The sequence below is a fragment of the Pseudomassariella vexata genome (genome assembly GCF_002105095.1).
Source record: "Pseudomassariella vexata strain CBS 129021 chromosome Unknown BCR38scaffold_3, whole genome shotgun sequence".
Taxonomy (NCBI): Eukaryota; Fungi; Ascomycota; class Sordariomycetes; order Amphisphaeriales; family Pseudomassariaceae; genus Pseudomassariella; species Pseudomassariella vexata.
The window spans coordinates 1,432,589-1,456,855 of record NW_024467958.1 but is presented as its reverse complement, the minus strand read 5'-3'; the positions used below and the strand labels follow the sequence as shown (position 1 = coordinate 1,456,855).

Genomic DNA, 24,267 nt, shown 5'->3' with positions numbered 1-24,267 from the left:
GCAGGGTTTGATTGGCCCAAGTCTGTCCCTATATCAGGCACCATACTCTGGTAGTTATTTTACATGGACTTAAGGGTCGCCCAAAGCGCAGAACACCCAGCGACCAAGGGCATAACAATTCTGACGGTATTGAACTTGATCCACTTTCTTGCAGTGGCCTCGGCTTCAACATGCTTCGCTTTTGGCTCCCTCAACGCATCTAGCTTCTCGTTGAGTGGCTGCATGTTGACAGCCGAATGAACAACGGTGACCAAGTGGCACGTTGCCGCGAGCGCATACCACCGCCAGTCTCCTGATTTGGCCCCACCGCCAATATCCCCCGAATGGGCTGCCCACGCGGTGTAGCCGTAGCCAAAAATGCCGAGAGTGCTGATGGGTCTGAAGAAGACGTTTCCCACCTTCCAGAAGACGGGCCATTGACGACCTAGTAATTTGGCTCGAGTGGAATGGTCTGGGTTAGACGGCTTTGGGAAGTCCACCAGTAGGGCAGGCACTCCCATGAATGACTGGGTTATAGCATTTCCTTGAGAATTGTTAATATGTTCCCCTTCTCAGCATGAATTCACTCAACTCACCGAGCAAAACGAAGGAGAAGGCAATGGTCGTGCCGACAATGGCCTGGGAACTGCTGTTGGCCATGATAGCAATTTTCCGTGGTCTGCTAAGTTTGATCCCGAGTTGAACTATTAGACTGCTCGTGAGAGAGGGAAATGGTGTCGTCGGTCCAGATGGGTTCATGATACATCTATATATACGACGTATGGGGAAATATACATGCGCCGGGACGGCCAGCGCTGCAGATGGATGGCGGGGTAGACTTTGTTCCTCATTGCAGAACTCAACATGGATAATCCACCGCATCGCTCAAGCACAAGGTTTTTATTGCGTCCATACTTGAGTATGGAAGACACGTATGCCAGTCTATGAGAGTTTTATCATACCACATTTAATAACAGAAGGCAGACTTGCTTTCACCTCAATTCACGAGTGATCCTCACTCCCGGGCGGAGACCGTTGGAGATGCCCCAAGAAGGATTCAGATTACTTGCCAGAAGCCACGCGCGGAACCTTGAAATGGCCCATACCCCATTGGCCAGCTATCCCTTCCTCAGTGAGATCGAACTCCTTGTATTAAGTTGTACTCTCTTGGCAGAACTCGACACCAAATCCACCATGCGCGGCGCTAGTTGGACTTGATTGTGTACATGTTGGATCACGCCGCTGGCAAGCAATCCTCCATTCAAGCTCAACGCAGTCAGCTTATATTTGTGGTGACTCACAGATACTTTGATCGATACGATCAGCACTACCACCAGCCGACGCCTGAAGACACACCTGCGTTCCAGTGTGGAGTGTTACTTTGGCAAACATTCATGTTCTGTTGCAGTGTGATAAGCCTCTTGTGTAAATTATTGCGTCCCTGTGCAAACGTTTCCAAAGGTATAGTATCTATTGCACTAACATGCAGTCGGAAAATATCAAGTTCTACAGCTATTTTGCAGTACTGTCTGCCATAAGCGCTACAAGACGGGTATATTGAATGTCTCCGCACTCGTCTCGGTGGGCATCAGCTCGATACCCGACGTCACCTCATCTGGCTTTGCGACTTTCCCCGCATAATCAGCTCTCTGCGTAAAGTCCTTGGCCTCGGAATCCCTCCATAAGCGAAGCGCTTCCCGTTTCCTCTGTTCACTCCGAGGCTCAAAAGCCATCTGGAACGGGTCAGGCTTAATTATGAGCAGCGAATTGGACTTGTCAAGTGGAACAGGCAATTGTTCGCCAGTCAAAGAATCTGTCTTGGGCTTCAGATTAAAACACCACGACAGTGCACCACACGCCACTACCAGCTCATCTTGAGTAAGTGTCATGCCGAGACATTGGCGTTGACCCCAACCAAACGAAGACATGCCTTTAATGGTAGGGTACTGGGTGAGTGGCTCTTGATAAGTCGGCCAACCAGGTTGAAGCCACCGTTCTGGGCGGAAATTATCGGGATCGGGATACCTTTCGGGGTTGCGCAGAAATGCCCTACACACGTTAGAACCACAGGAGGAGCAAGAGTTGTTGTAAATCTTACCAGTCGAGGGGCAGTATGCGGGTGCCCTTGGGAATAAAATACCCCTTGTAAACATCATCCGCTTCGGTCTCATGCGCGACGCCTGATTAGAATTAGTGCGGAATTCCTTAAGAATAAACCTGTTCACACACCCGTGGGCACGTTAGGCTTCCATCGCATGGTCTCCTTGATGCAGGCGCGAAGAACAGGCAGCCTAGGCATATCTTCCAGAGTCGGCATTCGTCCCTCGCAAACATCATCAATCTCCGTCTGAACCGCAGCCTGCCAAGCAGGGTGATGGGTCATAGTGACCAAGTAGTAAGAGAGTGGCCCGGCGACAGTAAAGATGCCAACTAGGGCCAACATGCCCAAGACACACGACGCTTCGTAGTCGCCCGACATGTTACTTCGCTTTTCGCTCTTCTCAATATATTGTCTCGTCCAACACGGTCTCTGCTGGCCCATAGCCATATTGTTCTTCACCGTCAGAAACCTCTCCATCCACCACGCCTGTTGCTCGTCGTGACGTTTCCTTTCGGCTTGCTTCCAGGGATTCATGAAGAACGGCAAATGCCACAGTGGGGTGAGAACGTTCGTTATGGGGCCTGCTGGAGACATCTGGGTGAGCAAGCCCCATGCACTTTTAGTGCAATACTCGCTGAGGGAGGGATCATCCCACGTCAACTGGCACATGACCTTCGAAGCCATGTCCTCGAGTGAGAACTGGAACGAATCAGGGTCCTCCATCAGCCGGGCGAGCCAGCGCTTAGTTTCGTGATACATGACCCCGTAGTAATTTGCGTTGCTGGCCTCGGTAAGATAGGCGTGCGACAGCTTGCGTTGGCGGGCCCAATACTCTGTCGCCGTCAATACACATTCCGATTTGTTCATCCGTGCCAGACTTACGATTCTTGCCCATTAAGGGCAAGTATTCCATCGAACCATGCGTACTTTTCGAGTCAAATAAGGACCTGATGACGGGTCGGTCCGAGTTGTATCTCGCTCGCTTGACCAGCAGATCTTCAGCGACCTTCTCATCGGACACAACAAGAAACTTGGCTCCCAACATATCCGTCATGTAGAAACCATTTTCCTTGCCATGAATTTCCGCCCATTCCTTGAACTTCAGCCACATGAGCTGAATAGGGAGATCGTGAATACGCCCAATGAAGGGTAACTTTAGCGGCCCCGGCGGTAATCTTGGGTCGTTCATGTCGTGGTATGACTGAACCGTTTTGTATACCACGAGGCCCACGAGCGCGATGCTCAAGGCGACAATAGTAGTTATTTGCATGGCCGCGCCGGGTAACAGCAGTGCGAAGAAGAAAATATTGGCTTTAATGAGAGAAGGGAGCTGCAAATAGCTTGGGGATTTGGGCTGACGGGGGTGCTTTCTCACTTATAAATGCGAGTGCCGTCTTTGCCCGAACTTTCACTTCAGAAGCCGCGAAGGTGATGTATACACCGACTGAGTTGCCGGCCAGAATTCAAACCGAATTCGCGCCAAGGTATGCGCTTTTTCGCGTGTACGACCTCGCAAACACAGTTCAGGGACGCATAGTTGGAGTTCGTCCCATCCTCAAGCATAGTTTTCAGACAAGGCGCATCGTAGATTCTCCATGTCAGGCACAAGTTTGGCGACTTCCGATATAGGTATCGCCACTTTTGCAAGCCTTAAAAAACGGCAGTGGTGGTGGAAGAATCTTCGCCTTTACCCACGAGTGGTTTGGCAACTCTTCAAGCCGCGCTGTAATGTTCCCATGGGGCAGATGTGAACCTTGAGCTGATCTGATCCGCGAGCTAATCAGCCTGTAGAACTCCGTTGGCGTTATCCGCCCATCTGCGCGCAACTAGTCCCTTTATGGATGGTCCAATACAGAACGGAAAGCTCAATTGGCGGCTACGCGTTGTTGCGGGTGCGGCTCCACGCGTTCGCCGAGATGATTCATTACTGCATCAATTAGCTATGTTCGGGACAAGTAATGAACATGAGTCGCCAAAGCATCCAAATTAGGGTATCTGACAATTTCGCCGAGATGATTTATTACTGCATCATTTGCTTGTTCGAGACGAGTAGTGTATATGCGTTGCCAAATCTTCCCAATCGGGATACATGACAACTTTTTGGGGTCTCGCCCGATTAGACTCGCAATTACACAGGTCCTTGCGTTTCAGGCTATAGGGTGCCATGGCATTGACTATCTTGGGCTTGTATCCCGAGAAACACACCGATCAATACTCATTCAAGAATCTCAAGGGATAGTGTCAGAAATTAATCATCGAGAGCGCATGGATCTGGTCTATGCCAAATTTGCGTTGCCAAGTGTACTGGGATCCTCTGTTCACCAGACCGTGCCTGCTCAGCATTGACTGTGGCGGCGAAATCAGCCAAGGAGTTGGTACCGATCCGAGCTACATAGTAAATCAACTAGCTAGGTTCATTGTCACGACTGAATGGTACGTGTCCTCATGTGTAATCTGACCCCAGAAAGATGTTACTTGGTAGCAATGGATGATTAAAACGGCCAGAAATTTCATTGCGAAAAGTGCCGAAAGGCGCGCATGATCACCGATAGGGACCATTCACATCAGATGTTGGTTGGGGCGGGGTGGAGGGATTCGGTAAGGGCACTGGCGAGATGGGAGGAACAGTAAAGTGCTGAGCGTTGGTATTGGTTGAGCTGGCAGGATGCTATGTTGGAGGAGCCGGTGTACCTAGTCGCTTCAGCCGTATGGCATAGTCCACAGCTGTATCTAACCCGATCTCATGTGGCGCATGTGGTTTTTACTTTCGGTTAACGTCCGCCAACGATTGGCGACGACACCACCGTCAGTAAGTTAGCCGGTCTTGGCCCGTGGGCTAAGACTAGGCCGTTTCTACTTTGAGTTCTGCCGACGTACAAGGTCAGCCAGTCGTGCTATGTTGTGCACAGCACGGGGCCTCGATAACACCACGGCTTCCAGCCATGATGATGTCTGTGGGCGGGGAGGAGGTGGAGGTTGCGCTTGCCAGTGTGCAACCGTTGGGTTACCGCCTTCGATAGCACTATCAAGCTCCTGGCCGGATATGGTCATGGGGGAGTATGTCCCATATAACAGTGAGAGTCAACGTCGTGTTGATAGAGCTTACGACTGTAGGCGTTTCTATCGGTTCGCGACGTCGAGGTGCCTCTGCACATACCCGTAAAATATCTTCGCAATCTTTCTTACGGACTCATTACGGGTTACGTGTTCAACCAACCATTTTCGTCCCAACAGTAAACATTTGACCATGGGTTCACTTGGGTACGACGAACCGAGGTTTGAAGGGTCGTACCCGAAGCCGGTAGGATCATATCCTCCAACCAACATCGACGTCCTCATCGTTGGAACTGGCCTGGCAGGGCTGACAGCGGCTATTGAATGCGTCCGAAAAGGCCATAATGTCAGGGTCCTTGAGCGGAATGCTACCATCAACACAGCAGGCAAGTCATCCCATCTTTTCATTGGCAACTTCGACTGACCAGATGTTTAGGCGACATGTACTTCATGGGACTTAGTGCCACTAAGTTTTTTAAGCATTGGCCAGAAATGTCGGAGGAATTCAATGAAATTTCGCTACACAATGCGTGGATTGAAACTTTCAAGCACGATGGTGAGCGTATGATCCCTGCCATGAAAGTTGAAGACCGCTTGCGTGATGCCGGGCTCGACCCTAAAACACCGCCCGGTACATTTCAGATGAGACCCTTGGTCTACAAGATGTTTGTTCATCAGGTAGAGCGACTGGGTGTGAACATACAGTTTGGAAAGCGTGTTACCGACTATTTCGAGGACGAGGCACGGGGCAAAGCAGGTGTAGAGACTGACCAAGGGGAGCGTTACGAAGCGGATGTCGTCATTGCCGCTGATGGGGTGGGATCGAAGAGCCAAAGACTTGTTGGTGGCCAGGTGCGGGCAATGAGCTCTGGTAGAGCTATGTGGCGTGCTGCGTTTCCGAGAGAGCATGTGGTGAAGAATGCCGAAGTGAGTGGATTCTTCAAGATGATGGGACAGAACAACAATGAGCCAATCGTCAGGACATGGCTAGGGTGAGTACTTGCGCACACACCGAGCGACCCATCAAATGGAACTAACTGAGTACCCAAAAGTCCCGGAACGTACGCCATGACATTGACCCGACCTGACACAATGATCTGGATCATGAATCACGACGTGACAGGCTCTGAAGAAGAGAATTGGAATCATACAGTCGAAGCCGATGAAGTTCTGGCCAACATGGATAAAGGCGTCGGCCCGAAGCCTTGGGCGCCTGTCTTCAAGGAGCTGATTAAGCTAACGCCGCCGAAGACCATCATCAATTTCGAGCTCTTTTGGCGAAACCCTCAACCTTCGTGGGCGTCACCCGGTGCCCGTGTCATAGAGATCGGCGATGCGGCACACTCTTTCCTTCCTGCTTCTGGTAATGGAGCTACACAAGCAATTGAGGACGCCGTGTCAATAGCGTCCTGCCTACAGATTGGAGGCAGAAACAACATTGCACAGTCGGTTCGCGCCCACATACGATTTCGCTTCATCCGAAATTCGTGTGCGCAAAAGTTGGGCTTCTCCAACGCCGAGCTTCTTCAGGACACAGACTGGAGCAAGGTTAAGATAGATCCACGGAGAGCGCAGCCGAAACTGCCTAGCTGGGTTTGGGGCCACGATCCTGAAGTTTACGCATATCAGAATTACCACAGGGCTGTCAAAAGTATGAAGATGGGTGTGCCATTTGACGAGGATGACAGTATCCCACCCAACTATCCCCCTGGTTACCGGTATGAGCCGTGGAGCATTGAGCAGATCATGGATGACGTAAGAAACGGAAAGTCGGTGGATTTGGGTTCTGGCTATTGGGATTGATTCGGTCTTCGTTTGAACAGCAGGGGTCTCGAGGTGGATATGTACATTAATTGATGTTGCAAGTATTTGAAATGAAAATGATGACTCACTAACGATTTGCAACCTGCGACTTGCGATGAGTAATCGTGTACAAGCAGATTTTTTGCAGTCCGCGGCCAACATTTGGCGGTTACAGAGAACTTTGTGCGGCTTGTCGGTTGTAGATTCCAGCAATTGATGTGTGATTGACCCGCAAACTGAGAACGAAGCGTGCCACAATCCCCTACCACCATACGGTATACGGCTCAAGTGTTGTTGCTTCCTCAAAAGTACTTGGCCATACTGAGGTAGCAACATGAAAGAGTTACATGTCGGAAACCTCAGACTCGGTGCATATAATTATCGTTCGGGCGGCAACTTTCCTTGACAAGCCCGCCAGCTCGAGCGGGTTTATCGGTTGGGCCCTGCCTGCTTTGGGCCACTGTCGCCAATTTTAACGACCTCGCCCTGTCAAAGGGTACTTTACTGTAACCAAAAATAAGTAGGATTGGGGTTTATTTTCATCGTTTCTTCTCCAATATAGATGCGAAATCACTGGATTTGCGTAATTTGAACGGCAAGCTGCTCTGTCGAGTTTGTATTACTTTCTGCGAATCCCCCCCACTGCTGAGTTTCAGAATCATTTTCATGATGCCAGGCTTCTTATACGCCTGAAATTCTCTTGGATGACTTCAATTCTGAAAACCCACAGTGTCGCCGGTAGTCTCAGCGAGGTTCCTAGGAGTCTGGTTCGACCGCAAACTGACGTGGCACGCCCATGTTGAGCGTGTTAAAACAAAAATGGCAACTCAAAAGCTAGCCCTGACAAAGCTAGTCAATATGTCGTGGGGCTGCGATCTTATACGGGCGAGGCTGTTATATACGGTGGTTATCCGTAGCGCGATCGCCTTCGGGGCGACTGCGTGGCATACTATAAGTGAGGAACCGGCAGGGCCAGCTAAGAGCCTGATGGGGATACAGAACGAGTGCCTCCGGGTAGTCTGTGGCGCCCACAAAGCGACGCCGGTTCGCCACCTGGAAGCAGAAGCAGCAATCCCGCCACTAGACCTCTATCTTAGTGCCCGGGCTGCTAAGTTTGAAGAACGGCTACGGCTTAGCGGGAAGAGAAATCTGCTTCGCAGCGCGAGCGCTAAAGCGTCACATATACTCCGGCAGGATAGGCCGGCGAAGAGGAAGCAGGCGTCGCAGCTACTCCGACCGGCAGGGTACACTATGGAGAAGGAGGCCCGGGGCTCCGAGTGGATGAGTGAGGAAAAGGAGGTCCCGGCTGCCCTCCTCGGCCACTGGAGGAAGAGATGGCTCACCGGAGCAGAGAATCACGATCGCCAGCGACGCGCCATCGCTGAGGAACCGGAGGGCCCTTCGATGCAGATACCGAAAGGGGGCAAGTATTTCGGCCTGAACCGACTGGAGGCGTCTACGCTGTGCCAGATCAGGACGGAAAAAATAGGACTAGCAGCCTTCTTCTTCAAGACAGGGGCTTTTGGCGTGTACTCGCCGCTATGCCACTGTGGCGACGCCCCTGAGACGGCAGAGCACGTAATCCTCTTTTGCGGGCTGTTGGAAGGACCGAGGGAACGATTACGGGCCGCTATCGCACCACGGCCACTATACTCTCGCAGAGACCTCGCAACGGCAACAGGAGAACCAGTAGTTAGTGGGACTATTGTAAGGTGGCTGCTAGGGACGGGTCGGACAGCTTCAAGGCCCAGATAGCATCGATCTTCTCAGGGGGGACTTTGTTGGTAGGTTGAGAACCAACGTAGTATGGTAGTGAACGCAACGCAGTCGCCAATAGGGCGAACCGACGACGCAGCGTATGTATTTAGTCCAGCCATTAGGGAACGGTTTGACATACGGGAGTACTAGTAGAGGTACCGGGGGCTTCGAGCCTACGGCGTATTTAATAATAATAATAATATCTTGAGCCTTAATATACATCAATCTGTTGATTGTTGAGGATCTGATGCTCAGCGTTTGACAAGAGACCTTTCACCGAATAGGTATCCCGGCGTTGGTAGGTCAATGCCCTCTCAATAAATGAGAAGATGCAACACTTACAGAGGTGAATGACACACTCTGAGACTAAATATTATTACCTTCTGTTTTCCTAGTATCCCGTTCTTTTAGTTGCACAAGTTCTGGGAAGGCGATCAAAATGGCCTGCAGAGCAGCTTCGGCGAAGCGATATGCATCTGGATTGGCATCTCAAATTAGAGCATCCATGGCAGCATTAAATTTCTCAGTCAAAGAGCCCTGATCTTACTCCTGTGAGACTACCGTAACCAGCAGTTCAATCCCGAATAAGAGTTGACTCTGGATTGTTCTGACATGCTCCGATCACCTAACAAGTATGAAGACTGGGGACATGGTTGAGACTACTTTCAGAATCTCACACTAAAGGAAAACCCAAGATTTAGAAGCTCAAAACTGGAATCTCTCAACGTATCATACCATACATGTTGCGGGCTACCCTGTCATCACGTCATGAAGCGGTCACAGACTGAGACGAGAGCTGGACCGTGGAGTTACAGATTCCCAAGAATGCTGACGTTAGAGAAGGTAATTCTGTTTGGGGTTCAGCTCTTCATTGGAGTCATGATTCTTCCAGGCCAAAGTACCATCTGCAGAACTTTGCCATCTGACCCAGTGTAGTCAGCTGAGTCACCAGCCAACGCCGAGATATAGCTTGATGCCCCGCAATTGCATGTCGAAAATTCAAGTTCTGAGCATTGCATGAGGCCATGCTTATTTCGGAACTCTTGTTCATATACAATAAACTACTTAAGTATACTTATGTATAACTTATACCCAGGTATAGGTGATTAATCAAGCAGCATTCCACGGGCTGGAAATCTCAACCCCAAACAAGCAAACATTACAGCGACCATGACTAGCTTCGATGGAGTCAAGAAAGAATACGACAGCCAGACTGAGGGCTACAACGACATCACGCACCTCCCTTGCAGCGTTCTCGAGACGGAGCTCCTAGGCGGCACTAGGAGACTGCACAGGCTTGAATGTGTTTGACCTCGGCGGCGGCTCCGGTTTGCGTGTCCGTCAATCTGTCGACGGGGGTGCGACATTATTCTATGTAATTGACCGTCGCTGAGGACACGGAGAAGCAGCTTGGTCGAACCGGCAAAATTCGCTGCTTCGAGGCCGACGTGACGCAGCCCATCAGCCACCTGTCAAACCTGGGCCTGAGAGAGCAGTACGACCTGGTCAGGTCTAACTTCTGCTTCGACACGCGACCGCGCGAGAGCAGCTCGGGGCCATGTGGTCTCGCGCCTGAAGCCTGGCGGTCGCTTCGTGGACACCCGGGTCAGCAATATGAAAAACAAGGCGTGCGCTGATGGCAAGTACGGCGTCACGTACAAATATTTCTAGGACATTGCTGGAGGCGTGCGATATCGGCACCGTATCCACCTCAAGGAGCCCACCGAATTCGAGACTAACTCGCTTGCCTTCACCTCTAGCGGGAGCACCGAGATGCATGAAATGTTTGGCTTGAACTATATCCAGAGGTAACCGTTCATGAGCGCCAAGACGGTGCGCGATGACTCGGAGTTCTGGAAGACTTTCTTGGATAACCCGAGTATGACTGTGGTGAAGGCGACAAAAGCGCTCACTGTTTTTGTGTGAGAGATTCTATGTGATTCTGGAGGCTTTCATGTGCCCAAAATCCTCAATGAACTTGTTCTGGTACTACATTTATTTTTTCAAAACCGTGATGTTGTCGTAAGTATTGCAGTTGTGAAGCCTACCAACATATGCTATGTGGGTTTGTAACGCAGAGTTAAGTCCCCTACCCCTATTGGATACCTTGTTTCATGCAAGCCTCGAGACAACTCAATCACTTCAACCTGGTTGCCAAGGGTTGATGTCAACCAGCCAACCCACCAATTCTCCAGATTTTGGTTGCCAAGCCATATCAATTTGGAGATTTGGTTGCCAAGTGGTTGTCAAGCTAAGGGGTCTCACTATTTTTAGTAATCTACACGTGCTTGAGGCCCCTACTAGACCTGTAGTAATTTTTACTGTCATCTCGGCGGTCCTTCGGCGCTCAAGTTACTTCCCCAATTCTATGTAGTTTCAAACAACCACTACAGCGTCAACCCCGATAGCATCGCCACCTTGCCAGTCCTCTGCTGAGGCGCCAAGCTGGTCTCATCGTGAAGTTGGTACAGGGCCGGCTTAGCAAGTCTAGGGTACACTCTGTTAGGGGCTATGGCGGCTGAGACTGCCATACAAACATACTAGCTAAGTAAAACGGAGGAGCCCGTAGAGGAGGCCGCTGCGGAAGCCGCCGGCATTCTAGTAGGGTATGGCGCTAGCGAGGTTAATGACGACCTCATTTCCGGCTAGTTATGGCAACCACCTTGGCAACCAGTCAACCTAACGGGCATCTTGCTTACTAATTTGATCATCAACACAACGGAAGGGGACGCTGAGGTTGATTGGGTTGACTCGAGGCTTGGTTTCACGGATATGCCTTGATGCTCGTATTCAGGCTTGAGTCGTATATGTACATAGTACCCCATTGAGTTTGTCGTCCTATTGGATGAGAAATGCCCTACTATGTCAATAAACTACAATTATTATTATTAAATACGCCGTAGGCTCGAAGCCCCCGGTACCTCTGCTAGTACTCCCGTATGTCAAACCGTGCCCTAATGGCTGGACTAAATACATACGCTGCGTCGTCGGTTCGCCCTATTGGCGACTGCGTTGCGTCCACTACCATACTACGTTGGTTCTCAACCTACCAACAAAGTCCCCCCTGAGAAGATCGATGCTATCTGGGCCTTGAAGCTGTCCGACCCGTCCCTAGCAGCCACCTTACAATAGTCCCACTAACTACTGGTTCTCCTGTTGCCGTTGCGAGGTCTCTGCGAGAGTATAGTGGCCGTGGTGCGATAGCGGCCCGTAATCGTTCCCTCGGTCCTTCCAACAGCCCGCAAAAGAGGATTACGTGCTCTGCCGTCTCAGGGGCGTCGCCACAGTGACATAGCGGCGAGTACACGCCAAAAGCCCCTGTCTTGAAGAAGAAGGCTGCTAGTCCTATTTTTTCCGTCCTGATCTGGCACAGCGTAGACGCCTCCAGTCGGTTCAGGCCGAAATACTTGCCCCCTTTCGGTATCTGCATCGAAGGGCCCTCCGGTTCCTCAGCGATGGCGCGTCGCTGGCGATCGTGATGCTCTGCTCCGGTGAGCCATCTCTTCCTCCAGTGGCCGAAGAGGGCAGCCGGGACCTCCTTTTCCTCACTCATCCACTCGGAGCCCCGGGCCTCCTTCTCCATAGTGTACCCTGCCGGTCGGAGTAGCTGCGACGCCTGCTTCCTCTTCGCCGGCCTATCCTGCCGGAGTATATGTGACGCTTTAGCGCTCGCGCTGCGAAGCAGATTTCTCTTCCCGCTAAGCCGTAGCCGTTCTTCAAACTTAGCAGCCCGGGCACTAAGATAGAGGTCTAGTGGCGGGATTGCTGCTTCTGCTTCCAGGTGGCGAACCGGCGTCGCTTTGTGGGCGCCACAGACTACCCGGAGGCACTCGTTCTGTATCCCCATCAGGCTCTTAGCTGGCCCTGCCGGTTCCTCACTTATAGTATGCCACGCAGTCGCCCCGAAGGCGATCGCGCTACGGATAACCACCGTATATAACAGCCTCGCCCGTATAAGATCGCAGCCCCACGACATATTGACTAGCTTTGTCAGGGCTAGCTTTTGAGTTGCCATTTTTGTTTTAACACGCTCAACATGGGCGTGCCACGTCAGTTTGCGGTCGAACCAGACTCCTAGGAACCTCGCTGAGACTACCGGCGACACTGTGGCGTCCCCAAGGCGAATACTTTGCGGCAAGGGCTCTCGGGCCCTAGTAAAGTGCATTAGCTCACTCTTGTCAGGAGCGAACTCCATCCCGTGCCTCACTGCCCACCGCTGACACGTAGCCCATGCGCTCTCCAACCGGCGGCAGGTCGTGTCTGGATCGGTGCCGACGCTTAGCAGGTTCGTGTCGTCCGCGAACCCGACTACTAAAAGTAGTGGATGCTGCTCCGCTAGCTCCTCGTACAGCGTTGAAATGTATAATATAAACAGTATCGGGGATAGCGGTGACCCCTGGGGGACGCCAGCTCGTAGGGGGATTGGCTCTGACTCCTTGCAAACTACAATTAAACTCACCCTTAAAGAAGAAGAAACGGGAAAAAAAGACACTTCTACTCAAACATAAAAGCTGTTAGGTTGATTATGAACATGAGGGATATGTCACTATAAAAGGTATATGCAACTCTCGTGTGCTTCAACCGTACCCAACTATAACCTGGCTTGAATGAGGTTGTTGCCGCCAGTTTTGCGAACCTCCTTGATCGTTACCGTAAATGAGCCTCCCATAATCCCGTCCGCAACCGCCAAGAACTCCCTCACATAGTGCTCGACGATGGGCTTTTCACCATCCATCACCCACACGGGCAACTTAATGACGCGCTGATAGAAGGTCTCGACCATTGAAAACTCAGCCGTCCTTCGTGCCCGCACCACAGCTTGCTCCCGAATCTCGGGATCGCCTCATGCGGATGCAGGAACAGCGGTATCTCATTCAACAGACCTGTTGGCCGCGGGATGTCCACTTCCTTGAGCCCGCGATTCTCGACAACCCACCGGACAAGCTCATCACGCGTCAGGTCGTCGTCTGGCGCTTTGGAGAGGTCGAACTGCATCACTAATACGTACCAGGCGTGCTCGTCCCACCGCTGTTTTTGCACGGAGGGCATCTTAAGGAATGAGATGGTGCCAACCTTGCTCTCCATGTAGGACGTGCAAGCTTGTCTGCGGTAGTTGTGGACCGAGAGAACATCAAGTTGTTGGTTTGAGGGGTTGATAGGCAAGGGATGGGCTCACATGTTAAGGCCCAGTCCGGTTATTCCCAAGAAGGGAACAAGATACCTGCAAGTACTCGCACCAAACCTTGCACAGAGAGTGATCCTCCGGAACTTCCTGTTTCGCCCGCTTGTTGAAGTGCCCGTGGAGGATAGAGCGACAGTAATAATCGTTCGAGTTCATGGCCATGACCCCTGCCTGTCCACCGAAAATGTTCTTAGCCTGCAGCGACCAGGCCTCTATTTCACGACAGGTTCCTATCATCTTGCCGTCGACAACAGCGCTGTGAGCGTTGGAACAGTCCTCGAGCACTTTGATGCTGACCTTTTGAGAATTACCCACAATCCTCGCATTTGGCAAGGAAATTCACAAATGTGTGACGATGACCACCTTCGTCCTAGACATGGCCCGTCTCGAAATCTTAGCCGGGTCGAAGTTGCCATCTTCCAGAGCATCGCATAATATTGGTACAGCCCCGTATTGTAGCATGGGAGAAGTCGTGGCGAAGAAGGTGTATACAGGACAGAGAACTTCGTCACCTCGTCGCAAATCGAGAGCTTGAAAATGTGGAGGGTTTCGATAGTGCCCGAGCTGCATCCGAGCGCATGCTTTATATCGTGCATCATTCGCCATCTGTCCTCAAACACCTTGTTAATATTGGACCGGTTGTAGATTGACAGTGAGGAATGCATCTGACGCGCAAATTTATCCTCGGATTCCGACGTAAGCATTAGCCACACATGCTTCTCTCCATCAAAAAAAGCCTCGAGGTGCGGCTTGCCTGGTCTTTGATGAAAACCGAGACTCGAGGTGGCACGACGTTTAAACTGCTTGGATGAGGCATCATGGAAATGGAACATCTCGTTGCCGGCGCTATCTCAAAGTATGACCTCTTTGGTTCCAAGGCAAAGATGCCGTTAGATCCCGTGATAAAGAGAGACTCTTCCGCAAGGTGAGCTACGCCCGAAAGATGTACGTGGCCGATGTTGTGCTTCGCAGCTTCTCCGAAGTTCATCATGATGTTGGAAACGTCGTCCTCGTTATAGGCTTGCTCAACTCTTGGCCCCTTGGCATTTTGGGCAGTGACTGAGTGGGCCTGCCGAAGAGGGCCACCATAATTTCCAGCATGTGGCAGTCTAGGTCTTCCTACGGACAATGAATAAGTGTCAGTTATATGGTGACGAGTGGTGGATGGAAAGGGGGGAGGGGCGCAGGGGAGGCAAATTTGAACGTACTGTGACGCCATCACTTTTCGCTATCCGTGTCGCATCCAGGGCCGTGATGCTCGTATTCAAGGCCCCTCTGAACGATACAACTTGACCAATCTGAAGCATAGGATCCCTTGTGGCCAGATACCGAGGCTCGAAGCATTTTTGCGAAGTAACGGTATTCTCGCGACTCCGCGATCGGTTTCTCCTTCAAGACGAGCACGGCAGCTCGAGCGAGCGCCTCGCAGTATTTCAGGTAGATTCGATGTGGGACGCAAACGACGGCAAGGTTCAAGTGGTTGTTTTTTTTTGCTCAACAAGTCATTGAGAGCGGTGTATACGCGGGTATTGTGAGCGGCGATAAACCAATATCTGTCCCGGCTCTGAACTACATCACTGTTCCTATGTAAGCGTTGTCATGATGGATCGTGAACCATTCCGAGGCGGCTTGTAAGCTTGTCTTTGATGTCATCCACGGGAAATATACTCCATGGATTGCTGGCATTGTATGTAGCGTGGTATTCGTCATCGGACACATTCTATTGCATCTCTAATCCAAACAGGGGATCGTTCATCACCAACTTAACATTCCACATCTTAGGCTGGTCAGGTGACCAAGGAGTATCAATGGTCCCTTGTTATCTAAGAGAGATCCACTAGTATGGTTTTAGAGATTTTTTTCCTGTATCATTTCCTGTGTAGTTGCAAGATAAGGGTCACTAACTGTCCGAACTCATGCTTGCTACTAATATGTCCACTTTGACAGTTTAGACATTTAGTTTTCCCATGGTGATGGACGGTGGAACAACGGCAAAATTCTGGTACCACTGGCGCTGCTTCTTCGAAGTTGCAGCAATGATGTTCCTGGCCAATCGTACCTCCTAACTTGTATTATCGTGATTTCATGACCACCTTCGATGCTGAAGCGTCTTGATTCATGCCGACTAAACCTTTTGTGTCACATTGCTTACTATTAATAAGACTGTTGACTCGTACATGATTCCACTGGGATGCCAGCTGGTAACTTCAACAGGTTCGGTAGAAAAAGGATATGCCAATGACTACGCTATGAAACGAAGCACAAAATTAAGAGTGGCACATGCCAAGCAGGTATAACACTTGATATTATCATGGTTGGAATTCCCACGCACTAAGACTAAATATATTACAGGGTCACTTCCTGTAATGGATAGTAGGTTACAGAGTGGTTATCTCAGCTAGTTTGCGAGAAGCCGCTTTAGTATGTTCTGTCAATCCAACCACGTGACACTAGGCAACCAGCCAGCATTGTCACACTTCCACGCCATTCCATGTGACAAAGGCTCTTCCGACAATAATGCCCCATAGAATGCTACGAGGGCAACAGCAAGGAAGGCAGCGAAAAGCACTGAGATCAACGGGCCAAGCTTATCCAGGATCTTGGCGCTAACAGGGATACTGCAAAAGCAGCTAAATTACAAATTGAGTATTAATAAGTAAAAGGTCTTTCTCACTTAGTCCTAGACCTAGAAGTATAAATAAGGGTGGCTACTTACAAGAAGCTAACGAGCCTGTAGCTCGTTCCCAAATATCGACCGAAGTCATGGAGCTCACAGAGCCTACTCTTTCGTTAGCGTGCGCGGGATCCATCACTCAATAAATGATAACAATAAGTTACTGGCCAATATACACAGGGGCCATTCTCATGATCCTGCTTCTGCTACTGCCGAACATGACTGCGCAAATATGTAGATTAAAGAGGGCCTGTACGTGATAACGGGCAGCCAGGGACCGTAGATAACGACCAAAGACATAATAAGAACCAAAATAACGGTAGTCAAGCTGCCATAGCGATCCGAGACTGCGCTAGCAATAATCCGGCTAACAAAAGGTCCTCTTTCGTAGCGGAAAAGAATATCACAAGTAAAACCTTCATGCCAGTCAAGTATAGAGACGTACGCATTATAGACAGCTACGGGTGCGAAGGCCATGGCATCCTTAAAGCTCCTGGCTTCAGCCCATACTAGCAGCATATCAATGACTGCCACGACGACGGATTCAACGCCGATTTTTGTCGGCGTGGAATTTGTGATGATACCCGTTGGCTGAGATGCAATGTCTCCACGCGTGTAGGTCCGATCCTCGATTTCCACGTCGAAAATTCACAAGCTGACTATGAAGTAGCGAGTCCTTAAAGTTGAACAACGTGGTGCATGCTTATATGCCCGGCTCTGAAGTGCAATGACGTGGTATAGATAAGTACTCATGCCGAATCCCTACTGCCTTAACCACTGTAAAGGCAAGGGCGTACGGCCGAATTGATAACCGTGAAGCCAGCTAAATCGTCTAACCACGTTCAATTTGAAGCTTCAATCTCGACCAAGGTGCCTCAGGTGGGACTCCTTCAGAACACATCCAACAAAGCCTGCTTCATTAATCGCGGCGTTATAACTGTTGCCACCCTGGAGTAAAAAACATACCAATCGCAACAGAGCGACTTAAGCACTGGGCTCCGAGGTGTTCATTGAGATTTGAACAGCTGAAGCAAAATTCAGGCGAGTTACCCAAACCTGCAATTACTGTCAGATAGGGCACCTGGTTCCTAGGTTCAGAAATAATATGGCACTAGAGAAGACTAGTGTCACTTAAAGTTCAGACGGCGAAATGAACCCCTCTTCCCGAAAGTAACTCCAAAGTTACGGTCCACTTAGGGGTCAGACACCTGAACAATGTACCTCCGACATTTTCCAAAGAATCTATAAAAGGCAGAGCAACGGGAGTTCGCGAGAACAGAACACAGAGAACAATACACCTCATTCATATACAATCTTACGCACTGCTGACTACTCGATTGGAAACACGTGATATTCGACAATTACTGCTATAGAAGAGGTATCAAGCTCTGAGTGCCGCCCGCGGATGCGACTAGAATAGAATCCATTCTCCTTGCTTGTTGGCATTTATTATGGACATAAATACACCCGGATGGGCAACTAACAAGCGCAGCACCCAGCTTCGAGTTGCTTGCTTGTTGTAAAACTATGTGCGCTCCTCCAAGGCCTACTATAATATTGGCTACCTTCGTGGGCTTCATCACCCTACGTAGATGCCTGGCCGGTACCGCAGCTTTCGGAATTAGTCTACACAATTAAATTAACCACTGGTCCTTATTGTGTGCTCGAACGTACCATCTCCAACTTCAGGGCTCAATAAAGGCCCTTCAATTCTAAACTAGGACGTAAAGGGGTATTGCCATAATCTCGTTATAAGATAAACTAGTTACAATGCACACTATTTCTAACATGGATAAATTCAGTAAACCTAATTTGAGGACGGCAATCATTCGATTGCATGTTGTTTGAATTATATCATTATAATTACGCATTAGGTTGGGTCGTGTCTATGTACTGCGTGCATCATTTTCCATATCTACAATCCCCTCATTTCATTCTGCTACTTAGTACCAGTCCTTATGCCACCGCCGTCATCTCGTAAGGCTTGACAGGAAGCGTGACTGGGGTGCATTTGACCTCGCGATCTGAGTAAATCTGACCCATAGTCCAGTTGGGGTTCTGCCACGTTGTATCTGTGCATCCCAGAGTCAGGTTGATAGCACCATATCCATGGAAGGTGGCACTAAAATATCGTCAGTAATCATATGCATGAGACCTCTTTGGAGACGTGATGAACTTACGGGTACTTGGGGTCGAGATCACTGCAGACCCAGGTCTGATTGACGTTCAACTTACCGCTCGGCCGGCTGAAGTCAAACGTCGTTTTGGCCGTGGAGCCGTCGGGGACGGTGCAGGTATACGGCATGGTGCCGTAGAAGAAGTCGGAAAGCTGGTTGCTGGAGGCGCTGCATGAGGCCTTGTACGTGAGGGCTGGGTTGCTCAAGTTGAAATTGACGTATCCCCAGGAGTTCTGATGGGCAGGGGTTGTGAAGGTGTACGAGGCATGGTAGTCGAAGTCCTCGACCGTCCAAGCGAAGTCCTTTTGCGAGGCGGCTTGGCAGCCAGGGTTGCTATCACGCATCTCCAACCCGAAAGGGGCTGCTGCCGCCAGAGGGAGGATGGCGGCGAGGGAAGTGATAAAACCGTACATTGTGATAGTTAAGGTAGCAGTGGCAGTGTGGCAGGGATTAGTTGATGGTACTTTCGCGCAGTGGTAGGAGGCAAATGGTGATGCTGTTGCTTGTCTTGTGACTTTTGAGTTTTTGTTGTGATGCCATTGTCAAAAGAGGGGCCTAAATGTCTTATATATGGAAAACCAAAATGCCATGCGGCAGCTGTTGCGGCTGCCGCCGAACCACTGACATGACGTCTGGTGGCTGTGCAGGTAGTATTGAAGTTCTAGAAGCCAAAATGCGTAAATGCATGTGTTCCCATGACGATCTCGTATGTAACGTCGGCAGTCAATCTTGGTATGCCAAGACCTCGTATTTTCCCCAAAACCGTATAGGGCGGTGAATGGCGCTTACTAAATGGCCAATACATGTTGTGTCTAGTGTCGGACCTACTGGCCACAGCCCCGACGTCATCGGGAGCCCGCGTCGCTGGGATTGGTCCCTGGCATTTATTTTTACCTTGCCAAACGATAATTTTGCATCTTCCCGTCTTGCTATTTTTACCCTCCCTCGAGACCATGGGTTGCCTGGTGTTGTATTAGTGCATTACAGGGTAAGCCGAGATATCGCAAGATACGAAAGTGCAAGCAATAGCGTGAGCCTCCAGCTATTATTCGTTTGAACAGTTCTGGTTCAATGTCACGTCGTATGCTAGGGTGGGAGTCGGGCCGTAGTAAAAGACCCTCAGAACTATCTGGTGGAATGTTGATTGTTGCCTCCATGTCTCATGTTCCAGACTATCAGGTGATAGCTGTATGATCACATGCTTCGTGGCGCAGATGAAGACTAACATATGCTGTAGACCGCAGTTGAATTCTCATGCGACTATAACACAACTTTGGTGTGACAGAGATTGGCGGTGAAACTCACGGTCAAAGGCAGCGGTGAATATCCGATGCGATTCCAACTATGAATTGAGCTGATAGGGTTGTGGTTGAAGCTCCTGCGTTGTTGTTTTCAAACACCGAGGCTGGGGCTCTATTATAAGTTCCAATGTTGGAATCTCATCGATGTACTCATACAGGAACCCACGGGATTTATGTTTTCAACCTAGGATACTGGTATTACATACTGAACCACAGTATGAATATTTCAGAGAACTGTCAGGGCTCACGCATTCGTAGTGTGGAAGAGTGTTCGCTGGGCGTTCTACATCTTTGGTCAGTTTAATCAGTAACAAATTGCCGTGTTTCAAAATACTCCTATAGCAAGTGCCACTTTGGAGTTCGGGCAGATTTTTTCGGCAAACTCTAACCGCATTGACCACCTTTTTGCATGCACCCCCATTTTGCAGGGTCTAACTGAATCAACCTAAATACTTCGTCCATATTATTTATATACAGAACATACTTAATTTAAGTGTCCGAAGACTTAGATATATTCTTTCGAGCCCTCTTTTTAGGAGGGACCCTTCCTTCGAGAAAAGTATCAATTTCTAATTGCTTATCCGGTAAAATAGGCCGTATTCGCTTATTTCGCTTGTCCTGGGCTGTTCGGATCGCTGATAAGTTAACGAATACTTTATTCTGGTCTGGCTCGACGGGCTGGCGTATATCTGGAGCGTATTTATCGAGTTCTTTATATAGTTGCTCGTTTTCGATACGTAATTTGGCATTCTCGGCGGCCTGGAGTGTAAGAGCCTTGCCCGCCTTGCCTACTAGGGTACGAATCTTACGAGATACCCCACCCTCGGCTTTCTCTATCGACTGTAGTTGGCTAGATAGTTACTGCGCTTCCTGAGGAGTAAAAGCAACTAAATGTGGTGATATTGAAACGGGGTCAGGCGGTCAGTAGGATATACCTACCACCTAACACACTGAACAGTGTGACGGTTGTCACGTGATTGACCTACACTGGTTTGAACAGATTGATAAGTGGTTGCAGATATCAAAGTCAGGGATTTTGGTATTGGTCTCTTTTGGTGAAGACATCTGGTACGGTGGCGTAGTGGCAAGGATTGCAACCCCTAGCACGGCGTGACAAACAGACGGCTTCAGTACCAACAGATCCCATCTGTTAGTCTGAGCAGACGAAGATCGTGGTACTGGTTATAAGAGTGAAGCTCTTATACGTCTGGTGCGCGAGTTGGTCGGATGTGCCTCTGATACTCGTATCGTGATAATAGGATCTCGAACGTAAAGATAAGCTGAATAACTAAAATAACTAAATAACTGACTGAAAAGCGAAGGTGAAGATATAGATAAGAAGGAGATGATGATATGAAGATGAGGATGATGATGCGTGAAGATGAGGGACTCGTGCCCTACTCTGCCTCTGTGCCTCTTAAAGAAGAGAAAATAAACTTTCTCCTAGCCCCGTAACCTATTTCCCTGATGTCCGGCCTTACCCCGTTACAATATATGAGGCGGAGGATCACAAGATACGTCGACTAGTCCTTCGGAGCCTAGGGGCCATATATGTCAGAGACACTGAACGCAGGACACCGATGGGGTGCCGGTGGGGTGTTTCGGACAAAAGCCTCCCGAGTCATGATTACAATCTATGTGAAGTTTCGGGATGCCGAGAGTCAGGATTCCCGGCATCGCCAAACCTGCGGCTACGCCGGGTCCAAGCGGCGGCCTAGTTATCTATATAAGGACCATCTCGAAGTAGGATAGGGAAGGAGTAGAGATCAATGCATCATCGTGGGCACCCCTACCTGAGACCGCCAGTGACCACCCGGTGCTACGTAGGAGGGACGCCCATTACTCCCCATCACTCTGTACTATTGCCTTCGGCCTAGCCGTACCCTGACAATATACCAGTCTTTCGCCAGCCAGATTTAATATTTTCCGTAGTAAAGGCTCTCTCCGAGGCACGTAGATATGCTTCTAGCATACGTTGCTTGTAAATTGGGGCTGTAGCCTTGTAGGAAGCGTACGCCCTGAGCTTTTGGAGGTAGTAGGTTTTCAAAGGTGAGAACGGCCCGACATCGCACGGCTGGAGATCGTCACTGCAGTGTGAGGGTAAATACAGCACGGCGACTCTATTCGAGTAGGCTTTCCACATAAATTCGGCATGAATATGTGTCTGGTGGCCGTCGAGAATAAGGAGTCGCCATTCGGTACCCCTAGGCTTCGTCTCGGGGAGAAGAACCTGATCTAACCACCTATTTGCGATAACTTTATTACTCCAGCCCTTACTCGTCGCGGTGTATTCCCACTCAGGGATATTTTGGTCTCGGAACCACTGTGCTTGGACTCTCTTGCCGGAAAATACGCAGACAGGTGTACCCCGTTGGGTATGTGAAATGTACTCTAACCAGGAGCACCACGACGAAGCGTCCGACTTTGATACGCGTACCCGGCGTGAATTAGACGTCCCAATAACCGTAACATGCCCAGATTCCCCCTCTTGGACACCTGTCTCATCCATATTATACTCGTTGTCGGGTTTGATACGATACTTCGTACGTAAGCGTTCGAGGAGGGTGTAGAAGTCTCGGATCTTGTTCGAATCGGACGCTCTAACTCGGCTAGCATCTACGACGCGCCCAATTTTGGTACGTATCTGTGGATGGCGGCTAACGAAGTGATCCACCCAGTGTTGGCCGAGTGTATTGTTATCCCCTTGAGCAAGGAGGATTTCGGCAGCGAAGTCGGCCACATAACGCTTGCTAGGAGCCCGTCCACACACTTCTTCGTGTAGGATCCAGTTCACGATAACCTCCTCTTGCTCTGGAGTCAACTTTTGTTGCCTGGAGGCCGCGTCGCGATGCGAATTACCGTGACGAATACGGTAGGACAGTGTAGTCCCCTTGATACCGTACCGATGAGCTGCTACGGCCTGGGAAGAGCCCTGACGGACAAGCTCTTTAGCGCGTTCGATTCGCTGCTCAAAATCGTCCAGACTATTCTCCACTGTATTAGCCATTTTGTACGTAGATAGGGAGCAATTGCGAGGTAAATTGAGAGACGTCGTGTTGTTGAGGCGTAGAAATTCCCTGCAAAATGGGGGTGCATGCAAAAAGGTGTTCAATGCGGTTAGGTCGGTCTACTTAGTAATGACTTGAAATTACAAAGTTCATAGAGAAGTTTGAGGTAACGTAGTCCACGGTCCAATTGCACACTTCGGCAGATTTTCGTACGCTACCACTTTGACCTGCGGTTTTTCACCACATAACTATGGTTGGTTCTTGGAATGAAAGTAATATGATTCTAGCATTACATCGCTTCAATCTGATCCAAAATTAAGTGTACGTCGCGCTGGTCAGATCTATAACGTACCTTTTAGAACCCTTGCGTATCGACGCGACGATAAAACCGCTCGAGCGATTACGCGATCACCAACGCAAAAGTTGACTCCTTCCGAAGAAGAGGCAATCGTACGACATATAACAGACCTAGATTCGCGAGCATTTCCTCCCCGATTGAGTGGTGTTGAAGATATGGCCAACCGATTACTTCGAAGTCGTGACGCGGGACGCGTCTGTGATGGGCCAAATCTCGTCCGAAATGGTCGTGACGACTTATGATCGGCGCGGAAGGCCTAGAGCAGCCCAGCAAGGAAATCGGGAATGGGTTACAGTTATTCAAGGCGTTGGGTCGTCCGGTTATGCCCTCCCTCCGTACATCATTTTCGCCGGCAAAACCCACCTCTCGTCATGGTACGAAAACAGCCCATTACCGCCTGATTGGGTTATCGCAGTTACTAAAAATGGCTGGACTACGAACGAGAGAGGCGAAGATTGGATTAAACACTTCGATCATCACACCAAGTCTCGTACGAAAGGCACTCATCGCCTATTGATCCTCGACGGTCACGAAAGCCATCACTCGACCGATTTCGAGGTATATTGCAAAGCTAACAATATCGTCACGCTTTGTATGCCTCCTCATTCGTCGCATAAGCTCCAGCCTCTTGACGTTGGTTGTTTTCGCGGGTTAAAAAGAGCGTACGGAAAAGAATCGAAGATCTCATGCGAGCACATATAAGTCATATCTCGAAAGAAGACTTTTTACCGGCGTTTTTAAACGCGTACAACGCAACTTTCACGGTTTCAAATATCCAAGGAGGTTTCCGAGGGGTAGGAATAGTTCCGTACGATGCAGATTATGTCATATCACAGCTCGGTGTGAAATTACATACGCCAACACCTCCGGGT

The 24,267-nt window shown here is 49.8% G+C and overlaps 6 protein-coding genes across 6 annotated transcripts; 1 reads left to right on the top strand and 5 right to left on the bottom strand.

Annotated features, from left to right (window-relative positions):
* Nucleotides 1–13: 13 nt before the first annotated feature.
* On the bottom strand, nt 14–247 carry BCR38DRAFT_423626 (uncharacterized protein). The gene has a single exon (XM_040859600.1). The coding sequence runs from the start codon at nt 222–224 to the stop codon at nt 60–62; it is 165 nt and encodes a 54-aa protein (XP_040718843.1). The 5' UTR covers nt 225–247; the 3' UTR covers nt 14–59.
* A 1-nt stretch (nt 248) lies between these two features.
* On the bottom strand, nt 249–3,591 carry BCR38DRAFT_463980 (cytochrome P450). Its single transcript, XM_040862655.1, has 6 exons — nt 2,963–3,591; nt 2,209–2,913; nt 2,078–2,159; nt 1,580–2,028; nt 576–628; nt 249–523 (listed from the first exon to the last, which is right to left on the bottom strand). The coding sequence occupies exons 1-6, from the start codon at nt 3,348–3,350 to the stop codon at nt 512–514; spliced, it is 1,689 nt and encodes a 562-aa protein (XP_040718842.1). The 5' UTR covers nt 3,351–3,591; the 3' UTR covers nt 249–511.
* A 1,338-nt stretch (nt 3,592–4,929) lies between these two features.
* On the top strand, nt 4,930–7,000 carry BCR38DRAFT_386193 (uncharacterized protein). The gene is made up of 3 exons (XM_040857485.1): nt 4,930–5,524; nt 5,563–6,126; nt 6,187–7,000. Exons 1-3 carry the CDS (start codon nt 5,328–5,330, stop codon nt 6,935–6,937), a joined length of 1,512 nt encoding a protein of 503 aa, XP_040718841.1. The 5' UTR covers nt 4,930–5,327; the 3' UTR covers nt 6,938–7,000.
* A 6,262-nt stretch (nt 7,001–13,262) lies between these two features.
* BCR38DRAFT_423610 (uncharacterized protein) lies at nt 13,263–13,883 on the bottom strand. The gene has a single exon (XM_040859599.1). The coding sequence runs from the start codon at nt 13,778–13,780 to the stop codon at nt 13,430–13,432; it is 351 nt and encodes a 116-aa protein (XP_040718840.1). The 5' UTR covers nt 13,781–13,883; the 3' UTR covers nt 13,263–13,429.
* Nucleotides 13,816–14,595, bottom strand: BCR38DRAFT_423609 (uncharacterized protein). Its single transcript, XM_040859598.1, has 3 exons — nt 14,548–14,595; nt 14,175–14,483; nt 13,816–14,114 (listed from the first exon to the last, which is right to left on the bottom strand). The coding sequence occupies exon 2, from the start codon at nt 14,481–14,483 to the stop codon at nt 14,217–14,219; it is 267 nt and encodes an 88-aa protein (XP_040718839.1). The 5' UTR covers nt 14,548–14,595; the 3' UTR covers nt 13,816–14,114; nt 14,175–14,216.
* A 3,912-nt stretch (nt 14,596–18,507) lies between these two features.
* BCR38DRAFT_335597 (uncharacterized protein) lies at nt 18,508–19,072 on the bottom strand (the record flags this gene model as incomplete). The annotated part of the gene is made up of 2 exons (XM_040855396.1): nt 18,508–18,673; nt 18,732–19,072. The coding sequence occupies 2 exons, from the start codon at nt 19,070–19,072 to the stop codon at nt 18,508–18,510; spliced, it is 507 nt and encodes a 168-aa protein (XP_040718838.1).
* Nucleotides 19,073–24,267: the final 5,195 nt, after the last annotated feature.